This window comes from Lutra lutra, chromosome 15, assembly GCF_902655055.1.
Source record: "Lutra lutra chromosome 15, mLutLut1.2, whole genome shotgun sequence".
Lineage (NCBI taxonomy): Eukaryota > Metazoa > Chordata > Mammalia > Carnivora > Mustelidae > Lutra > Lutra lutra.
The window spans coordinates 12,037,369-12,059,730 of record NC_062292.1 but is presented as its reverse complement, the minus strand read 5'-3'; the positions used below and the strand labels follow the sequence as shown (position 1 = coordinate 12,059,730).

Genomic DNA, 22,362 nt, shown 5'->3' with positions numbered 1-22,362 from the left:
GAGACAATTCTTTTTTTTGTTTGTTTTGAGAGAGAGAGAATCTCAAGCAGACTCCATGCCCAGCGCAGACCCCACACAGGGCTCGATCTCACAACCCTGAAATTACAACCTGAGCCGAAACCAAGAGTCAGACACTTAACTGACTGAGCCACTCAGACGCCCCGAGAGAATTCTCCATTTTTAAAAACCAGTTTCATATTCTACCATTACCTAACTGTATGGGTAACTGTATGGGCACCTATTTCCACTAAGAACTGTAAAATGATAGGTGATCTAAAATAAAGGAACTTCTCTCCACAGATATGCATATCTAATTCTTACTAATCAACAAGTGTAAAGCATTAAATACTTATATTATCACTGATCTCTGTGACAAAACAATCTGCCCATCATCAATGACTTTCCCTTCTCTATCAAAGCAGTTTCTAATAAGGTCCTTCTAGTTTGGAGACAGCATGAGCACCACTCTTAAAATGGTGATATTGTAAAACCTACATGAGAAACAGAAATCAAGATAAGATCCTGGCTATTGAAGAACACACAATACCAGCTGGTAACATTTTGGTATCAGAATTAACATTCTGATTATTTACATATTCTTTAAAAATACCACAAATGTTCTCATCTTTCCATTTTTGTCATCTAAAACTACATCACAGGATAATCAAACATAACATTCTAACCAGATCAAGCTTATTTTTTGTTGTTGTTCTAGTAGGATTTTGTGTCTTTCATTATTATTAGCACACTTGATGTTGTAGCTGACTATTGGAACACCAAGCCTATTGCTGAGTTTAATTAACATATTTAGAAATAAGTTGGGTTTTTTTTTCTCAACCTATAATTAGAGCTTGTTTTACTATAACCCAGCATTTGGCTTGTACTTTAATCGACCAGAGTCAGACATATGCCACATGATACTGTTTAGTTGTTAGAAATAATCTCTTACATAAATTTTGCATTTAAGCAAATAAATGATTGAAAAGAAAGACACTCTTAAAATGCAAAGTTCTTATTCAGGAAATCAAAAATGGAAATGCTGGTATTCAGACTTTTAGCTGAAAATAAAAGCGCATCCATGGCAAGTCTCAAACCTGAGGTGACAGATCAAAAATAAAGTATTTAATGATTACCAAAACCAGCCATTCTATTAAAAGCATTTAAAAAATGGATATGCTCTTATCCATATTATAACAATGTTTTTATATTGTATTTTTCTAAGTATTCAAGTGATACCTTGAACGTTAAAATAATGATAAAATTTTACTTCTGAATCTTAATGGTCATTCTTTGCATATCTTGTTTACTTTGGTCCTCCCCTCCTCAGCTAAGCTAATTCCATTTGTTGAACTATCTACTTCCTACCACAGACTGGCTTTTTCCAAGAGGTCCTCCTGATCCACTTGTTCGCCTCCTCTTTACTCTCTTATTCTATATTTCCACAGTGCTTAGGTATATTAAAAAATTATATTTTGCTTTTTTTTTAAACCTGTTTTTGTTGTCATTCAACTGCTATTATTACAGGTAAGCATATTTCATTTCCACTCAACAAAGTAGGTAGGATACTGGAAAAACAGGACTGTTTGAACAAGACTTGTGAATGAATTTACAAAATTAAAACTTTTTGTCCAACTTGGGCACAACTGTGAAGCAGAAGTTATTTTCTTAAAATTGGTCTTTTTTTCAAAAGACAGTTAACTGAATGTAAAGAACGTACTACTACTTACATAAAACCATATTACTTACTAAATAGCAGATCTCACTCCCACTCCCAATATCCAGGACACTAGTAGCCACAAAAAAAGATACATGTTTGAAATGCATCAGCTAAGACATTAATGTAACGAAACATAAAGGGAAAGAGGATTTACTTTGATTTTCCATAAGACGCCTTATCCACACTTATTATTTCCTCCTGATGTTCCTTCTTAGTATGCTTTATTGGCCACTCCTACCCTACCCAATCTCAAAATACTAAAGTTCCTCAGGGCTCAGTCCTAGACCCGCTTCAGTACTGGCTGTTTCACGAAGTGGCCCCAGCTTACCTTGTGAATTGCGCATCATCTATCTGCCAATGACACCCAACTACGTGGATTACAGGTTGCAGCCTTATAGATGGTAAGAAAAATCACTTCCTGGAAGGCCAGGAGCCTAAGCAAATTTAGCAATCTATGAATTCACCCAAATTTACACAAATTGCAGGCATGACACGATGGAGACTTTCTTGGGCTTGGTTTTCAGACTTTAGAAAAGGAAGTAATAGAGTTATTTTTTTCTTAAAACCTTTTCATTTTGATATGATTACAGACCCGAAGGCAATTGCATAAATGGTACGCTGAGTCCACCACTCTCCCCACTTCTCCACTGGTAACAACACACATTACAGCCACAGCACGATGGCACAACCAGGAAACTAACACAGAGACATTAAGGGTAGATTACACGCCTTCTCAGTCTGTATCCTTTTTTAATCTGCACATGCACATGTGTGTAGTCCCATGCAATCTTATCCTGTGTGTCGATTCATAAAACCACCACTACATTCAAGATACACAACCGTTTCATCACCACAAAGAACTCCCACACGCTACCTCACTCCCCATCCTGTCCCTGACCTTGCCCTCTGGGCACCGTTCATCTGTTTTCTAACTCTGCAGTTCTGGTATTCCAAGAAGTTAGGTAAGAGGAATCATATAGTACATATGCTTTGAGATTTAATTCTTGTCACTCAGTGTAACACCCTTCAGGTCCACCCAGGTTGCTGTGTGTAACTAGTACCACTTGCCCCTCCTCCTGCCAGGAGCACTCCCCCTTGCATGCATAGGGCAGATACAGCAGAGGTGTGCAACCCGCCTCCCACTCAAGGACTTGCGGGCTGCTTCTCGCAATTTGCTATTTTGCTATTACAAAGAAAGCCGCTACAAACACTCAGGTACAGGTTTTTCTGTGAATATAGGTTTTAACTTTTCTGGGATAAATATCTGCAAATGTAATCACGGAGTCCCGTGGTAAGTGCATGTTATTTTTTTTTTTTTTAACTTTCAAACTGTTCCTGAGTAGCCAAGTCATTTTACATACCTACCAGCAATGTGTGAGAGATCTACTTTCTCCACATCCTGACTGGCACTTAGTATTATCACTATTTGTTATTTTAGCAGTGCTAACATCTTCTCATTGATATCTCACTGTAGTTTTAGTTTGCATTTTTCTAATGCCTAATGATATTGAATAGCTTTTTATGTGTTTAGTTGCTATCTGTATCTCCTCTTGGACAAAATGTCTCTTCGTGTCTTTTGTCCATCCTATAACTGGATAAGTTGAAGTTTTTTGATCATGTCGAGAGTTCTTTATATATCCCAGATACAGGGTCTTCATCATACATATGGTTTGCAAATATTTTCTCCCATTCTGTAGCTTGCCTTTTGGCTTCCTACCTGTTCCTTAAGAAGTGCACATGTTTTCATTTTGGTAAAGTTCACTTCATTAATTTTTAATGTCCTATCTAAGAACTCCTCACTAAGGAGGAGGACTAAACCCTAAGTCCAGAAGATGCTCTCTGATGTTTTCTTCTACTTTATTCTCCTTTTTCAAAAACCATTTTAGCTACTCTAGTTTCACTGTATTTCCACATAAACTTTGGAGTGAGCTTGTTTTTATAATTAAATAAATAAATAAATCCTCCAAATGAAAAACCTATATGAACTGTCAAAAACATTGAAAATAAGATGTGTTTAATGTGTCTCTAAGTAGAGTTGTTTAGGGCCAAGCCAGTAGCCAGAGGCCTGAATGCAGCTGCACACAGAGAAGCAGGATTTAGAGTTATTAAGGGAGGTTAGCCCAACAATAATACTTTCACCTGGATTGAAGGAAAAAACAAAACAAAACAAAGAAACCTTGCTGGGATCTTGAAAGGAATGGCATCAAACCTGCAGATCGATTTAGGGAGAACAGACATCTTTAATCTGGAAAGGTTTCATATCCATTAGGCACTCTACCAGCAAGTGCTCTACAGGTACCATCTTTGTTCCCTCCTCAACCCCACTGCATCCTTTCCTGGCCTCCTGTGAAAGGGGACAAGCTACAGGGGCAGCTCTCACAGTAAGAGCCCTGTAAGTACTCATCTCTACAGCACCATTCTCCACGTCTCAGCATAATGACAAGGAGGGACACCTGGGTGGCTCAGTCAATTAAGCACCTGCCTTCAGCTCAGGTCAAGATCCCAGGACAGGTTGCTTGCTCAGCAGGAAGCCTGCCTCTCCCTCTGCCTGCTGCTTCCCCTGCTTGTGTGTGCTCATGTGTGCACGCTCTCTCACAAATAAATAAAATATTTTTTTAAAAAATACAATGACACGGAAATGGTCTATGTGCTAGCAACTAGTCTTTAACACTGTAATAAACAGCATCCTTTAATCTTTACAGGAAGACCACTGTTTTTTAGAAAAAGTTCCAAGTTGCTGTAACCTCAAGGACAGATCATTTGGCATCTAAATTGCAGAAACTTGTGGAGGAGCAAGCACAGTAAATAAGTCACCTGGCACCTCGTTTAATGCTTTCTTCACTACCCAGTGTTACTTGAAAACATTTTTACTTTATTTACTTTATTGTCAGTCTGTACATCGATTTTACAGCTAGCCAGAGTCAATCTCATTTTTTTTTTAAGATTTTGTTTATTTATTTATTTGACAGACAGAGATCACAAGTAGGCAGAGAGGCAGGCAGAGAGAGAGGAGGAAGCAGGCTCCCCGCTGAGCAAAGAGCCTCGATCTCAGGACCCTGGGATCATGACCTGAGCCGAAGGCAGAGGCTTTAACCCACTGAGCCACCCCGGCGCCCCCAGAGTCAATCTCTTTAATTCCAATTTCCATGTCCCCATTCATACCTCTTTCATCTTATATTAACTAATATCTCCTTTGAAAACAGGTAAAATACTGCTTTACATTTTTTTTAAGTGTATTTCTGGAAATTTCAAGGGTAGTTGCAAATGTTCTTGAGTAAAATATGACAACGTGGTGCGCAACTAGAAGCCAAGCACATGGGACTGACGACTCCTATCACTTGCTACTTTCCACTGCTCATTTCCCTCTCACAAAACCATGCGGAAGCAAAGACAAAATTTTCGTCTGAAAATGTTTGCTCTATTAGAAGACAAAATATTTTGGAAGTCTGGAAATAAATTTGTTTTAAAAGAACACAAAGGGAAAACATATTTCCTTCCCTGAACACATCCCGTCTCCACTATTCCCTTTTTGTATTCTCTAATTCCATATACTTGAAGTTCAAAATTGTAAAACATTCTGAAATTTGGCAAACCTTGAAAACTTTGATGTGCAGTTTACTGTAAAACCAGCTAACTTAACACAATGTTTGAACAAAACACGTATTTCCTTAACTTACCTGTAGCTTGATGGCTACCAAGGTATCAAGTCTACAGCACGGTACTCAAGTGTTTCCACAAGAGGGACCAAAATTGCTCTTCCTCAACTCAGCATGAGCTCTCTTCTCCAGCCGAACCACCTACCAACCCTCCTCCAACCCACCTTCTGCATGCCTACAACCTTCTCTCCCGCCATCCCTGGTCGCTAGAACGCCTTCTGCTCTGCCTACAAAAAGCCTCCTCATCCGCAAAGTCCCACCATAAAAGCATTCTTTTATGAGCAATAAGATGTTATGTCAAGAGCATAAATTCCACCATCAGCCTGACTCAGATTTTAACCTAGTTTATGCTAACTATGGACTCATGTCTATGAAGCTGGGTTTCTCATTCACAGAATGGAGCCACATCCATTTTAGATGACACCCAAATCACAGCACTATCGTTAGAATAATATAGGTAAAATCTGTAACACAATTAAAAGTTAAGTAACCACTGGAAATCACCATTAGAATTAAGCTTATTACTCGTTTCTTTGAGTTCACTGTAATTTGCTTAAATAATTCAACTGGCAGTTCACAATCTGGGCTCACTCCATCTCTTATACTTTTGCCCTAAATGATTATTTAAAGTCTACTACTTTAGTTTTTACTTATGTCTTGTGTTTTCTGTCCCTGAACAGGCTGGAAGCTTCTTACAAGTCAGGACTATATGTTATACTTACTTAAAATTTTATGTAATTTAGCACAGTGCTATTTATAAAAACAGACCCAATGAATATTTCCTCAGTAAAGCATCTGCTGAAATAGTCTTTCCAGAAAACAGGAATCACATTTTAAGAAGTGCACTGATACACCAGAGCATGTCCACTGAGAAGTAAAGGGAGAGGCAAGGAGGGAGGGAGGGGTGGCATGGAAATGGGCACAAGGTGAGGATCTATATGTGTATCTGAGATAGTGGGAAAGAGAATGTGTATGTCAATTCTGATAACAAAGAAAGTACAAATATGCTGATGTTTAACCTAGAGGAATGATGACTTCAGAAGGCATGATAGCTTTAAGACAAATTAGACTATTTTATGTGGTTCTGAAGGCAAAACTAGGAACAATGTAAGGTAAAAAAGAAATTCAGCTTAACATAAAGTAAAATCCTATCACATGAGAGCTATCCAACAATGGAATAAACAGGACTCATTTAACATGAAGTACCCGGTAAAATTATAGGTATTCAACCTATAGAGCCCTAATAGGGCTCAAGGTTAAAATGGATTTCCAATGTCAACATCAGAAAGATAGTTGTCATCTAAAATGTAGTGTTGAGAAGAATTGTAAAACTGTATATACAGTTGGCATGAAAGGGTCCTGTGATCAGTTAAGAATATTTGCCATAGCTGAGTGGGAACGAGCGGATGGATATCAGAGGATAAGCAGAAGGGGGAGAGAGCCACCAGAAGTGACCCACTGGAGAGTAATACCCCAATACGAAAGTGCCCTGTGCTTGGGGATAAGCATTAGCTTGGAGTCTGGTTGAAGGCACTCAACAAGAGCAAAAGATCTTAAGGGGTAACTGATGGAATCTGGCAGTCATGGGCACAGGCCTAAGCCTACAGACCCAGGACAGCCGCAGCCAGCAACCACCCCTGCCAGAGAGAATGTGGTGGGGCCTCCAGTCTGTGGTCCCTGAGCCCCTGGCCACTGCTTGCACCACCACTCAGCTGGGCACACTCCCGCCCACGCATGAGAGAGTCTGGTGTGGGTGTCAGCCAGCACTCTTTAGGATCCCGGCCTGCTGCCACCAGCAGAGTGTCTAGACACTCCTAGCCTGAGCCTGGGAGAACCCGGCACGACCTCTGGTCCGGATCCCTCAGCAGCAGCCATCTCCGACCTGCACAACCGTGGGGACTGAGCACATCATGCGTGGGCCTGGACCCCAGACAAGCAGTCCCGGCAAAGGCAACCGCCAGAAGTGGGCTCCCTGGACCAGTATCACTCATGGTTTTAGTGACACGGCGGGTACAGAGAAAAGCGGGCGCCTCGGGCGAACCCTGACACAGTGGCTGGGGGTGCACAGCGCCTGCGGGAGGTTGCACGGCTCAGTGGAGTTTGCAGAGGGGGAGTCTGTGTTCTGGGCCATCCAGAGGGGAGCAGACTGAGGCTTCTCTCTCAGGTGGAGGTCTGGGTGCAGTTTGCTTTCCACTAAACCTCTCAATAGCTGCGAAAAGTCACCAAAGAACAAAAGCCTCAGAGAACAAAAGCCTTAAAACCCAGTTTCCACAGAACCCAGCCCCTTGACAGGGGAAGGACAACTCAACCCAAGCAAGACTGACTGAAAAACAACACGGCAGGTGCTTCCCCAAGAAAGCAAGCCAAAAGAATGAGAGGATAACCACCACAGGGTCACCATAAAACTGTAAAACCCCAATATCAAGGGAAAACAATATCTTAAGCTCCTGGTATTCTAACACCTGTATATTTCATAGATACAAGTTTCTTTTTAATTTGTTCTCACAATTCTTGTTCTTTTTATTTTTTTTAACCTACTTACCATTACAACTAGAGGTTTAATACAACATACTCAATAATAACCTTTTAACTTGAACTTTTTTACTACATATACCTGTGTTTTAATTTTTCTTTTCTATTTTTTTTAATATACATATAGATATAACCTTCAAGGTAATCTTCTTTCCCTAATCAATACTACCCCTATATATAAACCAGTTTTAATCTCCCTTTATCCCTGGAAAGTTGAGTCCTTTAACAAAGATATCAAGATACACCCAGGAAGAACCAAAAAACCTTCCTCGCCCACATCAAGGATTTATAACCACCCTCCCATCTTCTTCTTCTGTCAGTGTGTCAGTGTACTTGTTTTTGTTCTGATATTATAAATCTTATCCTCAGGGTTCATTTTGGCTGTTTTTTTTTTCTTATCATTTACTTCTGTCAGTCTTTGTTTTTTTTTATATACCTTATAAATCTTACTTTTGGGTCTCATTCTGGCTGGGTTTTCTCTTTTCTCTCTCTCGCGTGCTCTTTTTTCTTTTTGGTGGTGATTTCCAATTTTCCAAAACATTTCAGGCCGCACCTTGCCTGGATCATGGTTGATATGTTCAACTACACATCCCCTCCACCACCTCTCACCAAAATGACTAGGAGGAGGAACACCCAACAGAGGAAAAGTTCAGAGACTGTGCTCTCTCCATCAGAACTATTGGATACGGACATAAACAGTATGTCGGAAAGGAAATTCAGGGTAACAATTATCCAGACAATAGCTAGATTGGAGAAAACCATTAATGACAACATAGAATCTTTATGGACAAAAGTGACAGCTAAGCTGGCAGAAGTTAAAAATGCTATCAATGAGATCCGTTCTAATCTAAATACTCTAACAGCTAGGGTAACCGAGGCAGAAGATAGAATTAGTGATCTAGAGGACAAAAATGATAGAGGAAAAGGGATCAGGAGGAGGCATGGAACAAACAGCTTAGAAGCCATGAAAACAGAATTAGGGAAATAAACAACACCATGACATGTTCCAGCGTCAGAATTACTGGGATCCCTGAGGGGATGGAAAAAGAGAGAAGATTAGAAAATATAGTTGAACAAATTCTGGATGAAAATTTTCCCCGTCTGGGAAATGGAACAAGCATTTGGGTCCTAGAGGCAGAAAGAACACCAACCAAGATCAACAAATCTAGAAAGACCTCAAGACTCTTAATTGTGAGACTCACGAACCATAATTTTAGACAAGAGCTTCTGAGGGTATCTAGAGGGAAGAGATTCCTTACATACAGAGGAAGGTCCATCAGAATAATGTCAGACTTGTCCACAGAAACCTGGCAAACCAGGAAGGGCTGGCAAGACATATTCAGGGAACTAAATGAAAAGAACATGCAGCCAAGAATACTTTATCCAGCAAGGCTGACATTCAAAATAGATGGAGAGATAAAGAGCTTCCATGACAGGCAAGGTTTAAAAGAGTATTTGACCGTCAAGCTGGCACTACAAGAAATATTAAGGCAGGTTCTATAAAAGAAAGAACCCAAGAGTGACAGAACAGAAATTTACAGAGACAATCTATAGCAACAAGGACTTCACGTGCAAATAAAAACTTATCTTTCAACAATCACTCTCAACATGAACGGGCTAAATGCTCCCATAAAACAGCACAGGGTTGCAGACTGGATAAAACGACAGGACCCGTCCATATGCTGTCTACAAGAGACACATTTGGAACCTAAGGATACATCCAGACTGAAAGTAAAGGGATGGAGAAGCATCTTTCATGCCAATGGGTCTCAAAAGAAAGCTGGGGTAGTGATTATCATATCAGATAAATTAGATTTTAAACTAAAGACTATAGTCAGAGATACAGAAGGACACTACTTTGTGAAAGGGTCAATCCACCAAGAAGATCTAATAATTGTAAATATTTAAGCCCCCAATATGGAAGCAGCCAACTACATAAGTCAATGGTTAATCAAAAAATAAAGAGTCATATCAATATGAATACATTAATAATAGGGAATCTTAACACGCCATTCTCAGTAACAGACACATCATCCAAGCAGAAATTGGACCAGATGGACCTCATGGATATATACAGAACATTCCACTTTAAAACAACAGAATACTCATTCTTCTTGAGCACACATGTCACCTTTTCCAGAATAGACCACATGTTGGGTTACAAATCAGGGCTCAATCGATACCAAAAGATTGGGATTATTACCTGCATTTTCTCAGACCACAATGCTTTGAAACTGGAACTCAACCACAAGAAAAAGTTTGGAAGGGATTCAAACACTTGGAAACTAAAGACCAACTTGCCCAAGAATGTTTGGATCCTGGAAATCAAAGAAAAACTTAAACAATTCATGGAAACCAATGAGAATGAAGACACAGCAGTCCAAAACCTATGCGATACGGCAAAGGCGGTCCTAAGGAGAAAACAGACAGCCATCCAAGCCTCACTCAAAAAACCTGAAAAATCCAAAATATACCAGCTCTCTTTACACCTTAAAGAACTGGAAAACCAACAACAAATTAAGCCAACCCACTCCACAAGAAGGGAAATAATCAAGATTAGAGCAGAGATCAATGAAATAGAAACTAGATATATAGTAGAACACATTAATGAAACTAGAAGCTGGTTCTTTGAAAGAATCAATAAGACAATAAACCACAGGCCAAACTAATCCAAAAGAAAAAACAGAAGACCCAAATTAATAAAATTATGAATGAAAGGGGAAAGATCATGATTAACACCAAGGAAATAAATACAATTATCAGAAATTATTATCAATAGTTATATGCCAATAAGTTAAGCAACTCAGAGGAAATGGATGCATTCCTGAAAAAGTATAAACTTCTAAGACTGCATCAGGAAGAAAATGACAACCTGAAAAGACCAATATCTAGTAATGAGATTGAAGCAGTGATCAAAAACCTCCCAAAAAACAAGAGTCCAGGGCCTGATGGATTCCCTGGAGAATTATACAAAACATTCAAAGAAGAAATGATACCTATTCTCCTGAAGCGGTTTCCTTAAAATAGAAACAGAGGGAAAAATTCCAGACTCTTTCTATGAAGCCAGAATTACTCTGATCCCCAAACCAGGCAAAGACCCCATTAAAAAAGAGAATTTCAGACAAATATTCCTGATGAATATGGATGCCAAAATTCTCAACAAGATCTTAGCTAATAAGATCCAACAGTACATAAAAAAGATCATCCATCATGGTCAGGTGGAACTTATCCCTGGGATGCAAGTGTGGTTCAACATTCACAAATCAATCAATGTGATAGAACAAATCACAAGAGAAGAGAGAGAACTACATGGTCCTCTCAATTGATGCAGAAAAAGCATTTGACAAGATACAGCATCCGTTCCTGATTAAAATGCTTCAAAGTACAGGGAGAGAGGGAACATTCCTCAACTTCATAAAATCTATCCATGAAAAACCCACAGCAAATATCATTCTAAATGGGGAAAAGCTGACAGCTTTCCCACTGACATCAGGAACACGACAAGGATGGCCACTCCCACCACTTTTGTTCAACACAGTACTAGAAGTCCTAGCAATAGCAATCAGACAACAAAAAGAAATAAAAGGTATTCAAATTGGCAAAGAAGAAGTCAAACTCTCTCTCTTGGCAGATGACAAAATACTTTATATGGAAAACCCAAAAGACTCCACCCTCAAAGTACTAGAATTCATACAGCAATTCAGTAATGTGGCAGGATGCAAAATCAATGCACAGAAATCAGTTGCTTTCTTATACACTAACAATGAAAATAAAGAAAGGGAAATTAGAGAATTTCATTTACTATAGCACCAAGAACCATAAGATACCTGGGAATAAACCTAACCAAAGAGGTAAAGGATCTGTACTCGAGGAACTACAGAACACTCATGAAAGAAACTGAAGAAGACACAAAAAGATGGAAAAGCATTCCATGCTCATGGATCAGAATAAACATTGTTAAAATGTCTGCACTGCCCTGAGCAATCTATACTTTCAATGCCAACCCAATCAAAATTCCACTGGCATTTTTCAAAATGCTGGAACAAACACAATCCTAACATATGTATGGAACCAGAAGAGACCCCGAATTGCTAAGGAAATGTTGAGAAAAACAAAACAAAACAAAAACAAAAAACTAGGGGCATCACATTGCCTGATTTCAAGCTTTACTACAAAGCTATGATCACCAAGACAGCATGGTACTGGCACAAAAACAGACACATAGACCAGTGGAAAAGAGTAGAGAGCCCAGATATAGACCCTCAACTCTATGGTCAAATAATCTTCGACAAAGCAGGGAAAAATATTTCATGGAAAAAATACAGTCTCTTCAATAAATGGTGCTAGGAAAACTGGACAGCTATGTATAGAAGAATAAAACTTGACCATTCTCTTACAAAACACACAAAGATAAACTCAAAATGGATAAAAGAGCTCAACGTGAGGCAGGAATCTTGTCAAAATCCTAGAGAAGAACATAGGCAGTAACCTCTTCAACATCAGCCACAGCAACTTCTTTCAAGACATGTCTCCAAAGGCAAAAGAAACCAAAGTGAAAATGAACTTTTGGGACTTGATCAAGATCAAAACCTTCTGCACAGCAAAGAAAACAATCAACAAAATGAAGAGGCAAACCCCAGAATGGGAGAAGATATTCACAAATGACACTACAGACAAAGGGCTGATATCCAAGATCTATAAAGAGCTCCTCAAACTCAACACTCAAAAAACAGATAATCACGTCAAAAAATGGGCAAAAGAGATGAAAAGACATTTCTCCATAGAAGACATACAAATAACTAACAGACACATGAAAAAATGTTCATCATCATTAGCCATCAGGGAGATTAAAATCAAAATCACATTGAGATACCACCTTACACCAGTTAGAATGGCCAAAATTAACAAAACAGTAAACAAGTGTTGGAGAGGATGTGGAGAAAGGGGAACCCTCTCACACTGTTGGTGGGAATAAAGGTTGGTGCAGCCACTTTGGAAAACAGTGTGGAGATTCCTCAAAAAATTAAAAATAGAGTTACTCTATGACCCTGCAATTGTACGACTGGGTATATACCCCAAAGATACAGCTGTAGTGAAAAGAAGGGTCATCTGTACCCCAATGTTCATAACAGCAATGGCCACAGTCACCAAACTGTGAAAAGAGCCGAGATTCCCTTCAACAGACGAATGGGTAAAGAAGATAAAGTCCATATATACAATGATGCCTCCATCAGAAAGGATGAATGCCCAACTTTTGTATCAACATGGACAGGACTGGAAGAGATTATGCTGAGTGAAATAAGTCAAGCAGAGAAAGTCAATTATCATACGGTTTCACTTACTTGTGGAGCATAAGGAATAACACAGAAGATATCGGGTGAAGGAGAGCAGAAGTGAGTTGGGGGAAATTGGAGGGGGAGATGAACCATGAGGGACTATGGACTCTGAGAAATAAACAGAGTTCTGGAAGGGAGGGAGTGGGGGACTGGGCGACCCTGGTGGTGGGTATTAAGGAGGGCACGTATTGCATGGAGCACTAGGTGTGGTGCATAAACAATGAGTCTTGGAACACTGAAAAAATAAAATTAAATTTACAAAAAATTAGAAAAAATATTTTTAAATGACAGTTCTCAGCTGGGATCTTGAGTTCCCATAACAAAAGCACTTTAGTTTCTCATTCCATAATTCGCTCTTAAGACCATAATACCATCTTAAAAACTGCACTGTGTTTTATAATTTTCATAGTATATTCATGGTTTTATTTTTTTTAAAAAACTTTGTGACTATTAGGTATCAACAGGGGAAAGCATATGAATAGGCAGTAGCCAAACTGAGATCTCCTAAATACAAAATTTTTAATCAAAATATTCTTCCTTTTCTAATGTCCTAGAAGTTCAGTACTAAGTAAATCAATCAGGGGAAAATACCCACATCTTAAAAAAAAAAAAGCAACACTAAAACAGAAACTTTCTCTTCTACCTGGGCTCCTGTCCTTCACAGAGATCACGTGCATCAGCCACCACTTAAAAGGAACAGGCACTGCTGTGTTACTGAACAGAAGGGCTCAGAGTCTGGTCGCTGGACCAGCAGCAGCACCTGGGAACCTGTCAGAAATGCCAATTCCCAGCCCCACCCACCCTATGGATTCAGAAGCCCTGGTGTAGACCCAACGAAGTGGGTCACAGCAAACCCTCTGCCTCATTCTGACATTTGCTGATGTCTCAGAGGATGGTTCCTGCCCTCTCCGAAGTAGCGGGTCCTCCATTTGCTTCTTCCTAGCGCCTAGTCTCTCTCACGGTTCTCACAACCCAAAGCTTTCCTCATTTGAATGATTCATTCACCAGTAACTCTGATCGTTGCCTATGCTCTCTCCTTTTAAAATGTGAGACTGCCTTTTAAAGTACACAATACATTTAAAATTTTTTTATTACACACAAATTATTATGAGCTGTTTACATTAGAAGGAGATTTTTAGCTTGTGTCAACAGGTATAAGAATAATCTGGTACATGGAGAAAGGAGAACCCTCGTGCACTGTTGGTGGGAATGCAAACTGGTGCAACCACTCTGGAAAACAGTATGGAAGGTTCTCAAAACGTTAATGCAAGTATCTTACGATCCAGCAATCGCACAACTAGGTATTTACACAAAGAGTACAAAAATACTAATTCAAAGGGATACATGCACCCTGATGTTTATAGCAGCATTATCTACAATAGCCAAACTATGGAAATAGCCCCAGTGTCCGTCAATGGATGAACGGATAAAGAAGATGTGGTGTACATATACAATGGAATATTACTCAGCCATAAAAGAGAATGAAATCTTACCATTTTCAGAGATAAGAAGTGAGCTAAAAGTATTATGATTAGCAAAATAAGTCAGTCAGAGAAGGACAGATACCATGATTTCACTCACATGTGGAATTTAAGAAACAAAACAAATGAGCAAAGGGAAAAAAGAGAGAGAGAGACACAAATCAAGAAACAGACTCATAACTCCAGAGCATACACTGCTGGTTACCTGAGGGGAAGTGTGTGGGAAATGGGGGAAACAGGTAATGGGGATTAAGGAGTGCACCTGTCATGATGAGAATGGGGTGATGTATGGAAATGCTGAATCACTATATTGTACATCTGAAACCAGTATTACACTGTATGTTAATTGGAGTTTAAATAAAAACTTAAAAAAAAAGAATAATCCTGTATAAAAAACTATTTTGTAAAGAGGCTCACTTTTTTCTTTTCATTTCATCTTAAACTGTATACAATCAAACACACATTTGTGAGGAAGACTTTAAATAAATCACTGTCCCTGTCAAATAGTTTACAGAGAAAAAAATTACCCCATGGCCATCAAAAGTATCATTTTCCTACAAAGAGAGCTCTGCTGGCACTCACAGAACCCATTCTTGTGTGGCCTCTTACTCACCTGTGCACATAGTGCAGCTGATGCACGGAATCGATTGCTATCACCATCTCGGCCAAGTAAAATCGAGCCATATCTTCAGGCAATCTGTCTTCAAATTTGCTGAGCAGAGTAAGCAAATCCCCACCAACATAATAATCCATGACCAGGTACTGGAAATGGAAAAGAAAAAAAGGACTCAATAAAAAGTAAGGGTGAAAAATTAATAAATGTAATATAACCCGAGGTCAAATAGCACTGGGTCAAATACTTCTGTTGTTAATTACAAGAAGTTGCATGAGATGATCGTGACAAGGCTTGTAAATGTCAGGAAGCAGTAAAATAAAATTTTAAAAACCTGAAGCAGGGAACAAGATAGGATTACCCTTGTTTTGTTGTTGTGTTTTGCGAAGTAACAACATCACTATCATCACCTATAACAATACACCACAGTTTTACCAACATTTCCTTGAGGAAACAATGTATTAATTCTCCAAAAGTGATTAAAGTAACTCAGAATATAAGACATTCTTTTATTATGTTAAGTTCATTTTCATTATCATTAACATTTTCCTTATTTCCAGTTAGACTGGTAACAATTTACCAAATCAGCACTTGGATCAACACTAATATAGAGAATATAATAATTTCCATCATATATATATTTCTCTTTCCACTCCTGATAATGCAGAAATAGCAGAATGGACTTTTCTTAGGTAAGTATAAATAGAAGTCAACTAATTTTAGATATGGATTGTCATGGGTATATGTGTATGATATTATGATTTATAAGAAATATGTATATATATATATTTATATTTATGAAATATATATATATTTGGCAGAGCTCCTAAAAAACCCTTAGAATCTCCTAAGTGGGGGCACCTGGGTGGTTCAGTCATTCGGGCTCAGGTCATGATCCCAGGGTCCTGGTAAGTAAGGAAAGGACTCAGATATAGGCAGGAAGAGATAGGGGTCCCTTAGCTAGGTTCTGAAAGAGTGAACAAGAGATCAGGGAATAGACCAGACCACCTGGCCCCAGATGTTAGGGAGTATTTTTCTATGCCGGCTATAGGGAATCACAGAAAATGACCAAACCGGGGTGCCTGGGTGGCTCAGGGTTAAGCCTCTGCCTTCAGCTCGGGTCATGATCTCGGGGTCCTGGGATCGAGCCCCACATCGGGCTCTCTGCTCAGTGGGGAGCCTGGTTCCCTCTCTCTCTGCCTACTTGTGATCTCTCTGTCAAATAAATAAATAAAATCTTAAAAAGAGAAGAAAGAAAGAAAATGACCAAACCTCAAAGTCAGTCAGTCAGTAAGGGTGTCATCGATTGTCCTTGTTCAGACCAAGATGGCACAAGAACCTCAAGGCCCCAAGCTTCCTGGTCGAGTTCTCGATAAAAGACCGGCCTAAAAGCCCTCAGTGGCAGCCCATTTGGGACCCTCTCACTCTAGAGAGCTTTTTCTTTCCCTTCTGTTCTCACCTTCACTTAATGAACTTTCACATCACTTCACCCTTTTGTGTCTGGGAGATTCATTCTTCAGCTCCGTGAGACAAGATCCCCGCGACCCTGTAACACCGGGATGGAGCATACAGTCGTCTGCTTCTCCCTCCAACCTCTGTCCCTCTCCCTGCTCAAGCAAGCTCTCTCTCTCTCTCAAATAAATAAAAAAATACTGAGAAAAAAAAAAAAAATCTCCTAAGGGAGAAGACAAAGGTGGCTTTTGTTATTTGTAACAAACCTCTTTTCAAACACACTCGTGTTTATGTTAATGAGGTGGCTTTTGGAAAGCCCTTAGCTGCCAAGGGAACCAAAATTAGAAGGTTGGAAATTTAGGGAAGGGTTAGAAACTGAATCTATCATCAATGGCCAATGACTGGATCAATCATGCCTACCTAATGAAGCATTCTGAAAAACCCAGAAGATGGGGCTTGGTAAGCTTCCGGCTGGGCAACCACGGCGAGTGGTGCTGGAAGACTGGCACACTTTTGCAGAGGGCGTGTGAGCTCTGCGCCTCTCCATCACAGGGTGCCTGTGCACCTCATTCCTACAGCCGATGCTCAGTCAGGGGAGCAGCTCTGGCATATTAACCGTTTCTGAGGAGTGGATCATGGAAATATCTGATCTGTGACTCAGAAGCACAAGTAACTGGGGGGGTGAGGAGGGAGTCTCGTAGGACTTGAACGCTTAGCCTCTGGGATCTGGTGTTGTCTCCAGGTAGAAAGAGCATCAGAACTGAGTTAAATTGCAGGGGGCTCTGCTGGTGTCATAGGACCCTCTGATGAGTGGAAAACCCACACAGCTAATGTCAGCACTGAAGCAGTACTGAGAGAGTACAGTGTGTAACATAAATGAAAACATGGAGACTTCCTTTACCATGTGTGTTTGCCAAAAGAGAAAGACAAGGAGTACATACTAAAATGTTCACAGGGCTTAGCCCTGCATTGTTAGATTACCCGTGATCTCATAGCTTTTCAGTATTTTCTAGATGGCTTTCTAAACATGCATCACATATGTATGTGCGTGTTTTACCGCATTATACATATTCTTTTAAGGTGAGTGAAAAAGAGACACAGTGGAAAGATGGCCTTTCTAGTCAGGGGTACCTGTATTCAAATTCTGACTCTGGGTTTTAAGCGGCTTTTGAAAAATTAGTCTCTTAGAGCTTTCTCATCTATAGACCTACAATAATGATACCTTCTTCAGAGTACAGCACTCAGCATGAAGGACAGTAAACAGAAGATATTTTAATGTCACTTATAACACCTTCAAGTTAAAATGATTTTATTACCAAATAAAGATATTACTTCAGTGATCACCAACTTGACATTTAAGATTTAAAGAGTCTTGAGAAAAACCATATTCTTATTACTATACATTAAAATTATAAGCATGTGTAATTTCTGTTAAATAAAAGAAACTAATTTTACTGTTAAATCCTTGAAAATGAGAGGAACAATCTACTTCAAATCCTGGTCTATGGTTTCCTTGCTCTATTTACTAGGCCTAATGTTTAACAGACTCCATCATGAAGATTAGAGCAAACTAATTTAATGTAACAGAACAGTGTTAGCATAAACATGTCACTAGAAGTGGCAATGGTTGCGGGGAAGAAATCCACAGCTACCATCTTAAAGAAGTACTCTAAGCAGAACAGCAAATGCAAAAACTTTTCAAATAAAAAAGTTTCCTACTGAAACTGAAATCGAACATTTACACATAGAAAATCATAAAACGTAACTTACCCCTTCAACCAACAGTCCCTAGGTGCCAATCAGGACTCTTTGGTACCAAACACAGGAAAAAAAAAAAAAAAACTCAGAGGACAAAAAGATGAAAGGCTCCTCCATCAAAAGCTTCCTGTCTTGACATGTGTAACAGCTGTGCCTGCCACACCAGGTTCCTACAGTCTGAGTATAACCATCTACCAGGCAACTGCTAAAAAACTGTCATCTCAACATTTTTGCCACATTCAAAAGTGAGGCTCCTTGTGTCATTGTCTCTCCCCTACTTTCATCCATATTCTATGACGTGCTTCCCCTTAACAAACCCTGAGCCCCTGGATCCAGTCCTTTTCAGTTTCTCCACATGCCTTACTGAAACTCTTCTCTGGTAAACAAAACAAAACAAAACTTCTCTGGTAAACTATGAGATAGCATAAAAAAATTATAAATACATCATTATTCTGTTTTCCTTTTCGGGCTGCCTGCTGAACAGAGTTCTGGCTTTGCCTGCTCATGTTATTTCCCTACCTTGTTCTCAGAGGAAATTAGCTGTTACTAGGACAGAATTCAGCAACTGGAGGGAGCAAAGAAAATTCTCAAAAGAAAAGCAAGGAGTTGAAAATGAACTACACTTGCAATCTGGTTTTGGTATTAGGGAGACAAAATGGATCAGAAACAGCAGACAAATAAAAACTCCACAAGGGAGAAGAGCTCCTTTTCTCTGTACACATCCCAGCGAGTATCTCTAAGGGCTGCAAGTCCGTCTTCTATTTTCTCCTTTGTTCAGAACAACATTCAACTAAATCACCAAGGTCTTGTTGGGTCTACTTCCTACTAAATGTCTGTGGAGCCCATCCATTTCTACACTACCCACTATCCCGACCCTAATCGAGGTCCCGGGCCTGTCTTGACTATATTACTGTTACAGTTTTAAGGGTTAATAGCTTGCCATATTATATTTTATTCTGTACAAAACTTCCTTGGGAATGGCAGATAGAGCACAGAACAAGTGAGAGACAAAGAAGTTTATTCACAATTCCACAGATACGGAGTACCCAATATGCACTACCATCACACTAGACAACAAGGTGCTACATGAGTAAGACGTGGCTCCCGTCTTGATGGAATTTATAACCTCATGGAGAAGAAAACACAAATCAGTGGTCAAGTTCAGTGTAACATAAATACCGTGACAGAAATAAGCAGAAGGTGCTGCTGTAAGCTCTAAATGGAAAAGATCCTAATCCCTGAATCAGGTTCTTTCATTCATTTATTCAATCATTCATCTAAAATTTCTTTTTGTATAAGGTGTGAAAACTATTCTCTTATTTATGGAGAGTCGAATATCTAAAACAAGTTGTAAAATATCCATCCTTTCCCCCAATGCTCCCTTATCATAATTTAAGACGCGAGACACCTTGGATCTGCTCTTGGGCCACGGTTGCTCTCTGTGATTCCTCAGTAACACATCATACCTGGTACAACAACCTCCTACTCATAAACTATCTTTAAAATAGTACCCAATAGAAGATACCTTTAAATGAGTTTAAGAAAAATATAGACTGAGAGGTAAGGTCCATAGATATGCCAAGGAGATAACAATCCTAACATAAAGAGCTCCCACCAACTGTTAAGAAGAGGGCAAGCAATCCAACAAAAGTAGGCTGAAGCTATTAACAGTTAATTCATCTAAGAGACAGTACAACTAGCCAATTAACACATGGCCAAAAACAAAGCAACAATGAGATACCATTCTATACCCATCAGATTAGCAAAGAGACCATTCCTATTTTGGGAATAGTAAGTTGAAACAACACCGAGTTCTTGGGCGTGATGACTTACTACAACTGCTCAGCAAAGTAATTTCACAGTATCTACTAAAATTTAAAAGGTGCATACCCCTGGATCTAGCATTTCCACTTTTAGGAATACAGTGTAGGGCATGTGGGCAAGTATATTTACTGCACAGCACTTTGATAACTGCAACAGATCAGAAACAGTATGAATAGAGCCCACCAAGAAAACCATTAAATGCATCCATCCAACATGTCCATTCTGTGGAATCCTGCACAGTCACCAAACGGGGTAATTAAATAAATATGCCCATGAGATCTCTGAAGGACAACAGCGAGCTGCGGAGTAACATATACCTTATTTTTACATATCTAGACCTCTGCATTGTAGAGGGGGAAGGAGCTAGTCACAATGAAGTTGACCAGTGGAGTAAAATTCTGCAAAGGCCAAGGCGATGGAACAAAATGTCACAGGCAAATACCTCCCCACACCAAGACAAGAAATGAGAACAGGTGCAAATATGAATAAATTTGTACACATATAGGGGAGGAATGAAAAGAAGAGCTGAGACCAGACCATGGAAAGTGCAGGAGTCACAGAATGAGGGTACAGGGATATTAACACAAGAGCCCTATGCTGCAGGCAGGGATTATAGCTGCTATGCCCACTTCATGGCTGTGGAATCAAAGGCTTAAGAAGTCAAAGGATCTGACCAAACATACCCTAAAATAGTGGGAAAGCCAGAACTCAGGATCTTGATCCTTACATCAGTTCCTTTTTAGTCAAAGAGTCAGTGCTCAGTTAAAAAAGCTGACTACATCCATGACATAACAAGTATGTACAGAACCCCCAGAAAAATAAAAAAAGAAAATAAGGATACAGACTGAGTCTTTACCCATCTTTTATCCCTCCAAAATAAACAGACCCCTAGGTATGGATAGAACATACCGTAAGACTTCCAACTCTGAATTTCTAATTTAAAAAAAAAAATCTTTATTTCAAAGTTTGTGCTTTGTAAGAAACTACATTCCAAAAAAACAATGTGATAACATCTGAAAGCATACAATACATGAACTGTGTTGCAGAGAAAGAACATCTCCTAGAACAGATATGCTTTTAGAAGTCTTCTTAGGGAGAACAGGAAGCTCTTTTAGTCATCCTGCTGTCAAAGACATTAACAGTTAATCTGTAGAGCCCACTCTGTATTCATCCCTCCTTACTTTCTCCTAACAATTTCTGTCTTGAGCACAAACTGGATTCCAGTAGAGTCTGGAGTTCATATGAACTCCATTTGTAGTTACAAACTAACATTTTAATGTCTTTCAAAAAATAAATAAATAAAAAATAAATAAACAAATGTCTTTCATCCTCTAAACAGTTTACAAATGCTAATTCAAGAAATAAAATTTTTGTTTTAAATATTTCCCTGGCTTTCCCCCCGCCTTGGCATAAAATATCTAAACAGGAAACAGAGGACAAGTAAATATGGAGAAGAGACAAATGTCACTGATTCATAATATTCTAAATGATATCGAAGTGATAAGAATTTTATGTGACAGTGTCTATGCAAATAAGCAGGTTTGTAGTTAATGAGTTTTTCCTAAGGAAAAAAATATTCTAATCGCATTTTAAGATCATTCATTAAATTACACCAATTCTTCTCAAGCAAATAAATGCATGTAACCATGAGAGACTTTTCACTCTGAGAAACAAACTGAGGGTTTGTAGGGGCATGGGGTGGCAGGTTGGATGAGCCTGGTGGTGGGTATTAAGGAGGGCACGTATTGCATGGAGCACTGGGTGTGGTGCATAAACAATGAATTTTGGAACACTGAAAAAAAATAAAATAAAATGTTTTAAAAATGCATGTATGCTATGATTCCATATATATATATATTTTTTAAAGATTTTATTTATTTATTTGACAGACAAATCACAAGTAGGCAGAGAGGCAGGCAGAGAGAGAGAGGGAGAAGCAGGCTTCCCGCTGAACAGAGAGCCCGATGCGGGGCTCGATCCCAGGACCCTGGGA

At 39.3% G+C, this 22,362-nt stretch overlaps 1 protein-coding gene across 15 annotated transcripts in view; it reads right to left on the bottom strand.

The window, feature by feature from the left end:
* Positions 1 to 22,362, bottom strand: part of CDC42BPA (CDC42 binding protein kinase alpha) — a 338,602-nt gene that overhangs the window by 196,827 nt on the left and 119,413 nt on the right. For all 15 annotated transcript variants that reach the window (XM_047703785.1, XM_047703770.1, XM_047703777.1 and 12 more), the window contains exon 5: positions 15,336 to 15,484. In XM_047703785.1, the coding sequence (XP_047559741.1) occupies positions 15,336 to 15,484 (149 nt within the window). The remainder of the gene's footprint in view (positions 1 to 15,335; positions 15,485 to 22,362) is intronic.